Source organism: Choloepus didactylus, chromosome 8 (genome assembly GCF_015220235.1).
Source record: "Choloepus didactylus isolate mChoDid1 chromosome 8, mChoDid1.pri, whole genome shotgun sequence".
Classification (NCBI taxonomy): domain Eukaryota; kingdom Metazoa; phylum Chordata; class Mammalia; order Pilosa; family Megalonychidae; genus Choloepus; species Choloepus didactylus.
This window is the reverse complement of record NC_051314.1, coordinates 128,664,768-128,677,563: the sequence shown is the minus strand read 5'-3', so window position 1 is coordinate 128,677,563 and position 12,796 is coordinate 128,664,768. Positions and strand designations below refer to the sequence as shown.

Sequence of the window (12,796 nt, the reverse complement as noted above, 5' to 3'; positions counted from 1 at the left end):
TGTGCCACCTCTCTGTACCCACCCCGCCCCCCCACCAGATGACTATTTATCCTAGATTTTGTGATGAACATTATCCTGAACATTATCACATGTGTGCATGTACCTAAGCAATAGATTGTCTGATCTCAGCTGGTTTTGACCTCTCTGTGAAGTGTAGCCCGCTGTACGTGCCCCTCTCCATCGACCCCCAGCCGAGTTTTCCATCTCAGCCCTGCTGCAGCTGGCTCTGGTGGGCCCACTCAAAAGCACATCATGGATCGTGCAGCTTGAAAACGATTCCTGTTACTGCCTCTGGCATCTCTGCCGCTCCAAGCAGAAGTTGTCACAAATGGGCACGGGAGCCCAGCGTTCCGGGCTGTGCCAGCCAGTGGGTACACTCACCTCCCCAAACTCACTTTGGGAACCAGGCCCCTTGGTGCTGCTGTTTAATCCAGGAAGGCTGTGCTGTGGGGTGGGGGTAGGGGGGCGGGGTGGGGAGTGGGAGGCAGCCGCCTGAGCAGCAGCAGGCCTGGGTTCGAGTCCTAGTTCTGCCAGCAGCCAGCAAGATGGGGTGACCAGACATTGGAGATGACCTTGAGCAGTGCACTTTCTGGGCCTCGGGATCGTTAACTGTGAAATGACAGGGGTGGACCTAGATTGCCTGGCAGGCCCTTTCCAGCTCTGACATAATGTGACGTTGAGTCCTTTTGTCAGATCAAAGAAACTCTTGGTACGTAGTCTTTTAATTCCTCCCAAAGCTTATGAACCCCCTAGGGAATATAAATCCAAATTTACAACTGGAAAAATTATTAAATCCCCAAAAGAACTACTAGCCATTCAGCCGTTGGGAAGTGAAATAGGAAACAAGATTTCACACCCTTTCCAAAAGCACACAGAAATATCTTCTTGTGAGTGACCCTGCCATTTGTCCCCATAGCCCCTGTGCTCCTGTCCCCCCATCTTTGATTTCAGCTCCCACCATACTTTACTACTATTTACCCGAGTGTCTTCTCACTTAGGCTGTAGGATCTGCCTGGGGCAAGGCTGTGTTCATCTTGAATACTGTTCCCCAAATTTGGTTCCATACCTGGCACATGATAGGCACCATAAATCGACGTCTTTTGAATGAATGATTGAATGAATGAATGAATGAATTTGCACTTGGAATGCTGTGGGCAGTGCTGGCACACTCACTTCAAATTATAGAGCAAAATCTGGCCATATTATGGAACCCAGAGACTGTGAAGGGGAGCTTGGGGGAGGGATAAAAGGGGAGGCTGGCAATATGGGGTTTGTTCATACTAGGAAAAGCTGAAAACCAGTTAGAGGACCTTGATGGTTGTAGTTTGGGGCAGGGGAGGGGCAGGGAAATACTCATTCACTGAGCACTCTAGAGGTCCCCCCAGCCATTTGTTGAGTGCTCACCATCACGTAAAGTGCCATTCTGGATGCTTCCCCAGGACGGTCTAGACCATCGGAGTGAGGCAGCTCACCTTTGGAGGCCAAGGCCATGGTTGTGGACAAATGAAGCTTTATGTAATGGTTAGATAACTCCCTAATGCAATAAGATGTTGCAGGTAGGGTGACCATGTAATTCATCTTCAATTAAGGACACTTTTGAGAGTGAAAGAGAGAGCTGTTAGTCCTGCCAGGACAACAGGCGTAAACTGGAGCTTCCTGGGAACACAGGAGGTTTGGTCACTGGAGTGTAGTATACTGCCCCTTCTCACCTCATCTAATCCCCATGACACCTCTGGATGTAGGAAATGAGCCCCAGGGTCACAGGGCAAATAGGCAGCAAGGTGGAGACTGGATCCTGCGCCTATGGTTGCCCAAATGAATGTTCTTTTCTCACTCGTGCAGAGATTTCACTGTTGCTGTGTCTCTGCAGCACCTGGGGGCAGAGTCAACAATCTTGGCATTGCATTATCATTGTTTAGGATGTTTTTTGCCCTCGTCTATCATTTTGTAAGCATATCATAAAAAAGCTTTTAAAAAGCTCTTTCTAATACAGTATTTTCACTGTGAAGGTTTACTTTATCAAAACAGCTAATAAACAGACCTATTAATCATAAAAAAAACATAAAAACAAAAACAAAAAAAACTCCCTACCCCCCAGAATGACTGATGCCAAATCTCTTGAAATAAGGTCAAAACATCTGAGCTTTAAGTTTCTCCTGGGCACTTTGGTGGATAACTAGGATTTAGAAAACTGATTTAGACAATCAGTCCACAGCTAACGGCCCCACCATGGAAATAAGATGTCTGGCAGAAGTTCTTAAGCTATTGATGTTGATGTCAAGGGAAAAGAATATCATATTCCTCCACTCAAGGCTGGCATGGCTGTCGGGGCCACCATCACAGGCAGACGCCTGGGCCCAATGGCCGGGGAGCTGAGCCAGTGGACTCTCTGGGACTCTCCTGGGACGTCTGATTAGCTGACAGGAGGTGGCTGCTCAGATCCCCTTGCCTGAAGGTCTTGGAGAACAGGAGGGAACACCTGTCTGAGCTGGTGGAGGTGGAGGTGGGGGCGAGAGTGCTGTCAGTCGCACACCGACAATTGCAGCACACAACCAGAGGCTCTTGACAATTTATTTAGATGCAGTTGGCAGGGAAGCATTCTGGGAGCAGGTGGACTTTGTAGACAGCAGCATGCCTTAGAGGCCGGGACGTGTTTGGGGATCCAGGGCCTGAGAGGCACAGATTGCATGTTCGTGATCCTCCTTCCCCTTCCACCTGCACAGGCTGCACTTTCTCCCCATGACCTTGAGTTTGTATTGATTTCCCAAGCTCTCAAGTCTCCATCCAAACCACTGACATTTGATCAAGCCAGTTCACTGCAAAGGGCAAAGAAAGATAGACTCTTCACTATCATGAAAATAGATATTGGGGTTTGAAAGCATCTTACAGTTCACCTGGTCCAACTCGGCGTCTGATAATTCCCCAGGCAGTGGTGGGTGTGTGAACACTTCCAGGGGTGGACCTCAGATGGTTCCCATGATGTGGGACAGCTCCAGTTCTTTCTTGTGAGTTAAAAATCTGCTCCTACAAATTCCAGGTGCCTAGCCTTAGTTCTGCCCCCAAAGCCACATATCAGTCTTTCCACATGACAGCTTTTTGAAGTGTTTGAAAGGCACGTATCGTGTCCTTCCCCAGTCTTCTCATCTTTAGCCCTGGTCATAAGCAACAGTGGAAATCAGTATTAGTGACTCCTGCATTCTGGTGGAGGACAGTAAGAGCCTGAAGGTCAAGAGGAACTTACTCTAAAATGGGTTCTTCTGCAAGCCATAGGTTCCCAAGACCTCAGTGTAATCACACACGTATGGGTCCATCACAGCACAACAAAATTTCTCCTCTTTGGGTTCTCACTCTTATTCACTTATTCAGTGCTTATAGATCTACCAAGCACAGCATAGGTGTTGAGGATATAACTGGCATGGCCATGGAGAGTTCAGTCTCGTGAAGGATGCAAACTAGTGGGTGATAAAAGGCATTTACACTGCTGTATGATAGACACCAGGGCTATGCAAATGTGGGGTTTCGGGGAGCCCTTAATCCAGGATTGGGTGATCAGAGAAGGCATCCCATAGAAAGTGACCTTGGGGGATGAAAAAAGAGAGAGAGTCTGGTGACAAGAAAAGGAAAGAGTGTTCCAAAGACAGGTGCTACTGAGGAAGATGGCCCATAGGCAGGACCCGTGATATTTGGCTATAGACTATGTGGAATGCCGAGAGGAGATGGATGGAATTAATGGCAAGCATCTCTGTGGCTTTGGCTCAGGCAGGGTGAGTGAGCTATGGACCAAGCACTGGGGCTGTGGAGTAAGAATCACCCTTCATTTCTTTCTTTCCCAGCTAGGAGGGCAGGGCCAATCCCTCACAGCAAGCTTGGGCTAAGATGGTAGGTTCAGTTCCAGGACACAGGGAAGCAGGCAGGAAAAATTATTTGTAAGATTGAGGAGCAAGTACATGGGATGTCAATGGAACTGGGGAAGCTTGTTTAGCTCCCTGATGTTTTCTGAAAGCCTTCGATCTGTCAAACTAATTAAAAGCAACAGCATTTTGAGATTCATTTGAGTTAATGAGTTTAGTTGGTGAGAGTATTTGTCGTCCATCCCTTGGCGTGAACGTGTTCTATGGGCTTGTTTTATTTCCGATCCTAGCTGAGATCAGCGATCCTGAGAGGGTGTGAATTTGATGTGGAGATGTCCTTGGGGGAGGAGAGGGAGTTCTGGTGGCGACTTGGAGGCAGGCTACAAGGACTGGGTACCCGACCCGGCAAGAGTGTTGGGGAGTCTGATAAGCCCAGAAATTTCTACACAGTATCCTGTCCTCAGCCGTTTTGGACACATCCTCTCTGACTCGTCCTCCCTGCTTCCCCTGTCTTTTACTCCTCAGCCCCAGATGCCCCCTATACTCACTGGAAGCAGACTGTCTTCTACTTGGAAGATTACCTCACTGTCCGGAGAGGGGAGGAAATCTACGGGACCATATCCATGAAGCCAAATGCCAAAAATGTGGTGAGTACGGGGCAGCCTCTGTGACAGCAGGGGTCAGAGAGGAGAAGGGTCCCTAAGAGCTCCCAGGACCCACTTGCTACGCTTCTTTTTTATTATTATTATTTTAAATTTTTTTAAATTAGAGAAGTGTAGGTTTACAGGAAAATCATGCAGAGAAGACAGAGTGCCCCCAGATCCCCCACCCCACTGACATTTTCCCTATTATTAACACTTTGCAATAGTGTGGCACCCTTGTTACAAGGGATGGAACAATATTATTACAATTATACTATTAATTCTAGTCCATAGTTCTCATTAGGGTTCACTGTTTGTGTCATACAATATTGTTTTGTTTTTTAATTTGTATTCTAGTAACATATATACAACTAAAATTTCCCCTTTTAACCACATTCAAATATCTAATTCAGTGGTGGTAATTATGTTCACAATGTTGTCTGTTACCAAAACTTTTCCATCACCTCAAGCAAAAATTCTGAATCCATTAAGCATTAACTCCTCATTCCCTACCCCACCCCCTCCCCTGGTAACCTGTAGTCTGGTTTCTGACTATGAATTTGCTTCTTCCAATTATTTCATATTATTGAGATCATACAATATTTGTCCTTTTAAGTGTGTGTTGTACAATCAGAAGAGCTAGTGAGGGAAGCAGGAGGAAACCGGGTTGGATGAGACAAGGCATAATTGCAGGATCCCAAACTTGTTCCCCCAAAACTCAGGCACTAGAGCCCGTTTCCCCTCCGGACTCTCTGTATGTCTCAAGGAGAGTAGTCAGCTGTTCATGTGAGGGGAGGCTGTGAGCATGGAGACTCTTTGTGGGTTTTACCTCACTTGGAAGGAGCTGGGCCAGGAAATAGCAGTTTCGGGCAGCCTGGAAGATGTTTGCGTTGCATTTCCTTGGCTGGCCTGGTGGCTTGGAGACCTTCATCTCTGAGTAAATCTAGGTGTAGGTGTGCACATTAAAATACCCTCTAAAATGCTCTGAGGGTTATACCACAGAAGCACCCACCCTGTTTTCTCCCAAGATGAAATTGGAGGGAGTATTTTTATATTATAACAGGAAGGACTTAGGTTTGAAATCAAAGCACTTCCTTCTGAGGATAGATTCCGGAGGGCTTTGGGGGGAAGTCCTTTCTAGAAAACTTAGAACACGATAGCTCCAGGAGGGAGGGGGGTGGTGCCGTGACTTCCCGCTGTGACCCTTTGCCCTCTCTTTGCAGCGAGACCTCGATTTCACAGTAGACTTGGATTTCAAGGGGCAGCTGTGTGAAACATCTGTATCTAATGACTACAAAATGCGTTAGCACATGGGGGAAGCTGCAGAGAGGGAGCGAGAAAAGAAACTCTCACCTCGATCTGCTGCGCTTGCACCAAGGAACACTGTTTGCAGGACTACACACTTGAAACCCAGAGTTTTCCACTCTGCCTGGAAGATTGGGCTCCGGAGGGCCCTGCCACCGGACAGAGAACCGCCAGCTCCTCGGCTCTGCCCTGGGAGCCCTTCACAAAGGCTTTCTTGTCGCTGACAAAGAACAACCTTGAGTGCTCTGGCTGGGTCCCCCAGGATGGAGAAGTACACGTGTATCCCCTTTGTCCTCCTTAACTGTGAATCTCTGGATCTTCCAAGTTTTGCATGCTGCAGGCATCTAGGACAGACAGCTTCCCCTAGAACCTGGAGACGTAGTGTCTTTGATAGCATAAGCGAGATCATCCCTCTGTGCGGTGGTGAGTGTGCGCGTGTGCGTGCGGATAGCATATATATTAGTTTATTTACCCACGGGCACCTGTATATGCATGCATATACAACCAGGCGGGTATCCTTATGTGTTCATTCAGAGGGTGTGTGTGTGTGCGCGCGCGTGTGTGCAGAATATATATTACTCTCAGAGGAGGTCCTGTTGCTTTTGAATAGGAATTTGTTTTGTGATTAGTTCCTCCCCTCCCCCAGCCCCTAACAGATGTTAAGCAGCCATGAAACGTTCTCTGTGCTAGCTCCGGTCTTCTTGGACGAGACCGGGGCTCCAAGCCCTGAGCCTAGGACCAGGCCCCCTGTGGGCGCTCAATAAACATCATGAGAGTGAAGCAATGGGTGGGCCGTCTGTTCCTGGTGCAACCTCTGGACAGGGTGGGCTGGGGGCAGAGGTCAAAGGCCACATTAGAACAGGAAATGAAAAGAGCGGTTTTCTTCCTGTGTTCACATTTGCTCCCTGAAGGTAACACGGGAACGGCTGGGAGTGGGGGCTGCCCCGAGAGCATCTCCTGTGCAGACTCTCGGAGGTCCTGCCCTCGGGGGGTGGGGAGAGGGTCCTGGAGCCAGGGTGGGGGCCCATGAGCTGACTAAAGGTGCTCCTGAACGGGAGACAACATGTCGGCAGGAGGGGAGCCAAGGTCAGGAGCAGGAGGCTCTGGGATGTGCAACCCGCTGGGAGCACCCTGAGAGAGGAAGCGATGGGGCAGGGCCGTGATCCTCAGTCACCGTGGGGAGAGGCTGGGGGAGGCCAGTGAGGGAAAAGCCAGCGGAGGGATATCCCTTTCCTCAGGTGCCAGGGTGGTGTGGCAGAAGGTCTCGTCCCTGATCCCGCACCCCCATTTTCCAGGTTCCTGGGCCAGTGTCTGGCCTGGCCATTCACCCCTCCCCACCAGCTAGGGCATCTAGAATGAGGCCTTTCCAGTGGGCACAGGTGAAATGCAAGCAGGTCCTAGAGGGGACACCACAGGTCCCCACCCCAGCTCCCTTCCCTAGAGTGATCAATGAATCTCCAGTTTCCCCCAGCTTTTCCAATCCTGACCCCTCTAAAATTTTAGACTTTAGAGGGCAGAACCAGGAGAAGGGCCCTTCAAGCCAACAGAGGCTGAGAATGTTCCATTCCTGGGAGAGAGCCAGGGCTGTGAGCTGCAAGCTGCTACAGGAGCCTCAGGGAATGTCCCGATTACCCTGGAGAGCCCCAGGCAGGCAGAGGTCTGTCCTCTGGTTGGGTGCCTGGCCCTTCTGCCTGCTGTGCTCTCTCACTGGCTGGCTGGCTCTCGGGGGCACCTGTGCCCGTGCCTACCTAGGCAGGGTATGGCCCTGGAGTTCTTTTCCTCCCTCTCCCCTTTGCTGCTCCATGGCCTAACCCAGGGAGGAGCAAGAGCTTTCTGTGTCTGGGAATAACTTTAGAAAAAGACAGGGGTCTTCTCTGTGCACAGGGACCCAGGATGGGCTGCCTTGCAGATTTAGCTGTCAAGCAGCGTGAGAGCCCCCACCTCTGCCAAATGGCACAGGGAAAGGACCCGGAGCAGGACCCAGGCCCAGGAACTCCAGGCCGGCTCTGTCTTGGATGCACCGTGAAGACTTGGGCAGGCCATGCCACCTTTCCGGGCCTCCACTTCATCCCCACCCAACGATGCAGTGAGACTAAGTGATCATTTTTCAGGTTGTGTTCTGGGGAGTCCTAGTCTTCATGGGTGGTGCCAGGCGTGGGGGTGGGCAGAGCTCTGGGTCCCTCCCTAGATCCAAAAGGAACAATGCTTTCCTTGTCTGCTTTTATCCTCTTTGAGAAAAGGGTTCTGCTGCTGAAAATAGAAATAAAACAAAGAAGTGAAAAAGAAACCAAAACTAAAACTAAAACAAAACATCTCTGAAAACTTCACTTTTGAAATCTAGGTGACCCCACTGTCCCCCTAGCCCCAAGACTGTGAAAGCAAAGATATCATGGATCCTCTTTCTTCCCTGCTCTGGTGCCCTCCAGAAAAGTGCAGTTTTACCTAAAGCACGTCCTCTGGCCCCAAAGTGGCAGTTGGGTCCTGTCTGGATGACCAAGGCCTGGCCCAGAACCAGAGGCAAACATTTCCACTCACCTGCACCTTCAGGTTATCTCCTGCTGCGATCAGATCTGAAATAGAATCCCTGGAGCCCTCCTTCCCCCAGAAAGGAAGACAGGCTCAGTGGGCCGATATGGGGTGTTGTCTGAGTATTAGATGGGGCCTCCTCAGGGAACACACGGGCCTGTGGATACCCTGCTTAGGAAGCTTGGCAGGCAAAGCAGATTTCAGTTTCCACTTGCCCCTTGGCCCTGTGCTTTTGTTCATTGTACAAACCGCACAACTGTCCACAGCTGCCCTGGGAAGAACTATGCAGCTCTCCTGGAGTCAGTTTGTCTCCCTTTAGCTGGTGTAAGGCTGTCCTGCATTTCAACTCCAAGCCAAGCATTTTGTTACTTTCCATTAGAAGAAGACCTGTCAGGAGAACTTCTAGCCTTGGTCAGGGTGTGGGAACAGTATGCTGTAGGATGGAAATAAAATGTATGCTGCCAGGCCTGACGGTGCCTTTTATTTGGTTTGGTTCGAGGTTCTTCTCTAGCTTCTGAGACAGGTAGAAGCTCCTCCAACCCTCCACCTCCTGGGAGACATATTCCAGGTGCTGCAAAGAAAGAGGGGTCATTTAGAGATAGTGGGTGCAGCCCAGGATGCAGAGGAGACCTCAGGCCCTGCCATGCATGTGCAGGAAATATTGGCGGGGTTGGAAAATGATTACAGAATCTGGAGGCAATGGCCTCCTTTCATAACTCTCTGACACGGAAGTCTTCATTTCCTAGGGCCGCTGTAACAAAATGTCACACACTAGGTGGCTTCAGACAACTTACATTTATTGCCTCACCGTTCTGGAGGCTGGAAGTCTGAAATCCAGGTGTCGGCAGGGACTTGCTCCCTCCAAAACCTATGGGGGAGGCCCCTTCCTGGCATCTAGCTTCTGGAGTTTTCTGGCCATCCTTGGCACTCCTCAGGTTGCAGATACTGCCCTCCAATCATCCCTCCCTCTGCCTCCATGTGGCCTTCTCCTCCCCGTAGCCTTCCTCCCCTCCTTATAAGGACCCCAGTCGTACTGGATTAGGACCTGCTTAGTTCGATGTATCTCCAAGGACCCTATTTCCAAATAAGGTCACATTCACAGATGCTGGAGGTTAAGACTCAACACATCGTTTGAGGGGGGCACGATTCAACCCATGGCATCACATATTCTATCAACTTCCCCAAAGCCCTGGGAGGTAGGCCCGGAGGCTTCCCAACCCATTTTGTAGCTGAGACATCCTCCCACGCAGGGAGGGGTGGTCAAGTCAGTGGCAGAGCTGAGCCGAGAGCCCCAGGCCCTCTACTGCACCCAGCTGATTCTTCCGAACCTCAGGCCCGGTGGGTAAGACTCTCTTTGCACCTATAGAGAAATACTGTGATCATCATTTAATGCTTTTTATCTGCATGTATTAGACAAGAAAAACAGAAAAACTTGAGGGAACAAAAGCAGGTGTGTTAGAAGAGGAAAGGGGTTTGAAGAAGGACATCAGGTGGGGTGGGGTCCCGGAGAGCATTCGAGGGGCGCTCATTAATGAGTATTCATTGCACTGGGAGTTGAGGAACCCCTGGATTCTGTCTACTGCAGTTGGCCTAGCCTTGGGCAGGGAGCCCCCCTGAACTTAGCTTCCAACCCGGGTCAGCTGGGGGAAATCGTACAAGGAGCCCCGGACGTGCCTGGGGGAAGGGGGAGTCCAGGCCGAGCAACAGCTCTGAGGCCTTTGGCCTTTTCGGGCCTCCGCAGAGCTCGCCCCAGGCCCCGGCCCCCCACTCCTCTTCACTCCTGGGCTGCAGAAGGGAGGCCTGGGGGACATGGAGGGGCAAGTCCACAGCAGCCTCCTCCCTCCTGTCCCTGGAATACTCCAGTGGGAATTGTAATTTCTCTCTGATTCAGTGGAAAATAAGCAAAATCTACTTTGAGCATGTTCTGAATGGATGTGAGTATATAAGATGAGGTTCAGCATGATAATAGAGATGCTATAAAGATGACTTCACTTACGAAAACTGTTTTTCCCCAACTCTTCTCTCTGCACCGCCCCCCCCCCCCACTGCCTCTTTTTTTGTTTGTTTTTGAGACGGTAGGAAATCCATTAGTAACTTTCTCCCCTTCCCCTTCTTCTCCATCCCTGGGGAATTTCTCCTTTCCATTCCTAGGTCTCTTCTCCCCAGACTTGCAGCCATGGAGCCTCATTTGTGATATAGTTGGGCTGGTTTACATGGAAGTCACTTGGTGTTTTTTCTGGGGTCCATTGCCTGCATGGTCTCTCTTCCCCACTAGAACACAATCTCCAAGGGCAGGGACCCCCTCTTTCTGCCCATGTTCCCCCCAAATACAATGGGGGTGCTGGTGGATGGGAACGGGGCAGCCACCTCCAGGCAATGTGCCCAAGGGACCGTCTAGGACCACCAGGCTCCAGCGGTGCTCCTCAGGAGAGGCCAGTGTTTCTGGTACTCTCATAAAAGCTGTCTCCCCTAGACAGGCACAGACCTCCAGAAACTCTCTGAGCAGAAACAAGGCCTTTGGCAGGTGCTACCTGGTTCCCCACCTCTGCAGCCTTCTTCTCCTCTTGGTGCCCCACTTGGAGCCCCGCAATAGGCCCAGCCTGTTTCCAGACCTCATCACGATATAAGCAGTAGCAGAAGGAGATGAAGCCAAGCATCCCGGCCCATCTCTGTGCCTTAGGGAGGCCTCCTTGCCTGGAGTGAGTCTCCGAGCTGGTGGTCGGTTCTGATGCCTGGGCTTCTGCCCTGCCTTGAGCTCCTGTCTCTTAAGAGGTCCTTCGTAGGGTGGGAGTTTTGTCTTATTCTTGTGAATCCCTCTCCCTAACACACCGAGGTTCCCCAGCCTGGTTTCTGGAGTTCCTGGATTTTTCTGGATACCTGCTACCTGTCTGGAGTCTTGAATGGCACCTTCCTGGATACCTTGTTCGGGAGAGCAGCCCTGTGGGGCATGCTGTGTGCCTTAAATCCTTGGGCCATTGCATGTCCCACCCAAACTCTTGGCCTGATGTCTGTGGCTACTGATGGGTGAGCTCCTCAGTACAGGCCTAACTGCGGTGGATGTGCCTGGCTGCAGGTCTGGAGCCTTCCAGGCTGCCCAGTCCTTGTGCCATTGGAAGCAGTTAGCCCATATTCAGCCAAGTGTCAGACCCAACATGTGCAGTGAACCCAAGTTCCATCAACCAACATTTATTGGCTGCTTAGTAAGTTCCAGGTGTGGAACTAGGTGCCGGGGATGTAGAACAGTGTCATCAGACGTGGCCCCTGCCCTTGTGGAGCTCGCTGTCCAGTTGTTGGTCTCTGGGCAGGCTGGGCCCGCATCTGCCCAAATCCTTAGCAACCGGGTCTCTCAGCCAAGCTCCTCCCTGCTCCCTCCACCGTCTGAGCACCCATAGTTCACAGCCAGCTTCACCACACCAGAGGGATGCTGAGGTATGTCGTTTCCTTAGCTCATCTAATTCATTAAAGCCCATGAAACAGAAAGGGGAGATGCTTGAATTTCCCTAATGTATGTGAATTCCACTGGAGGGCCCAGCCTCCCAGCCCAGGGAGGCCCAGACCCATTTTTGTATGCTAGCAGTAGGTCACTTCTCACAATAGAAGCAACAGAGGCTTTACAGATTATTAGCCTGCAGTCAACACTTAGCCTCAAGGGAAGCCAGAGCACACCAGGCAGAGAAAACTCCAGGATTCTGGTCCCCAGACCTAGGCTCTGGCTGTCCCCACTCCAAAGGCAAGGCTCGTGTCTCAGCTGGACAACTCTGCCACCCGACATGAGTTTGGGAGCCACAGGACCCCATCAAATCCCCACACTGCTGCTTACTCATCACGTGAATGTGGACAAGTCACTATATATCAACGAGATTCAAAATCTTCATCTGCCAAAAAGGATGTAACTCGGAATGAATTGAAATAAACACAAAGCATGTTTGGAAACTGTAAAGTACAACGGTCATTCCAGTTGGAATTGCTGCTTTAATAATTCTGCCTGTATCACGATTCGCAAGTGATTTGGTGTTATTGAGAAGTGCACCCGGATGGCAGTGCCCGAGGCCTGGCTGGCTCTTGAGGGTCCTGAGGGGAACAGGCACTGTGGTCAGAGCCAGGGCCAGCACCGGCCAGGCCCAGGGCAGTGGCAGCCTATGTTCAGGCCAGAGCTGCAGAACTTGGCCCGGAGTTTGGGGGCCGCAGCTGCTGGTGACTCCAGTAGAGTTTGTCAAAAGCCCTGGGCAGAAGTGACCTGCTTCAGGGCTCTGGTTCATTAGCTCATTAAATGTTTCAAAGTGGCTTGCAGAGGTCTCATCCAGCTCCCAGCCCTCTGGCACACAGCCAACTAGCACTAATTGACATGAGTCCTTCCATTAGAATGAAAAGATCCTCAATTACAGACTCCACGCCTCACCTGGGGCCCTGTCACAGGGTCTCACCTTCTGGCTGCCTCCACTTCCCTTTCTAATTGCACGAACTTGCTGGTGA

General features: G+C 50.8%; 1 protein-coding gene across 1 annotated transcript in view; it reads left to right on the top strand.

Annotated features, from left to right (window-relative positions):
• The window catches only part of PRMT8 (protein arginine methyltransferase 8), a 96,479-nt gene extending 89,907 nt beyond the window's left edge, over window positions 1-6,572 (top strand). Inside the window, exons 9-10 of the mRNA XM_037847831.1 lie at window positions 4,377-4,498; window positions 5,716-6,572. Of these exons, the coding sequence (XP_037703759.1) occupies window positions 4,377-4,498; window positions 5,716-5,799 (206 nt within the window). The 3' untranslated portion in view covers window positions 5,800-6,572. The remainder of the gene's footprint in view (window positions 1-4,376; window positions 4,499-5,715) is intronic.
• The last annotated feature ends 6,224 nt before the right edge of the window (window positions 6,573-12,796 follow it).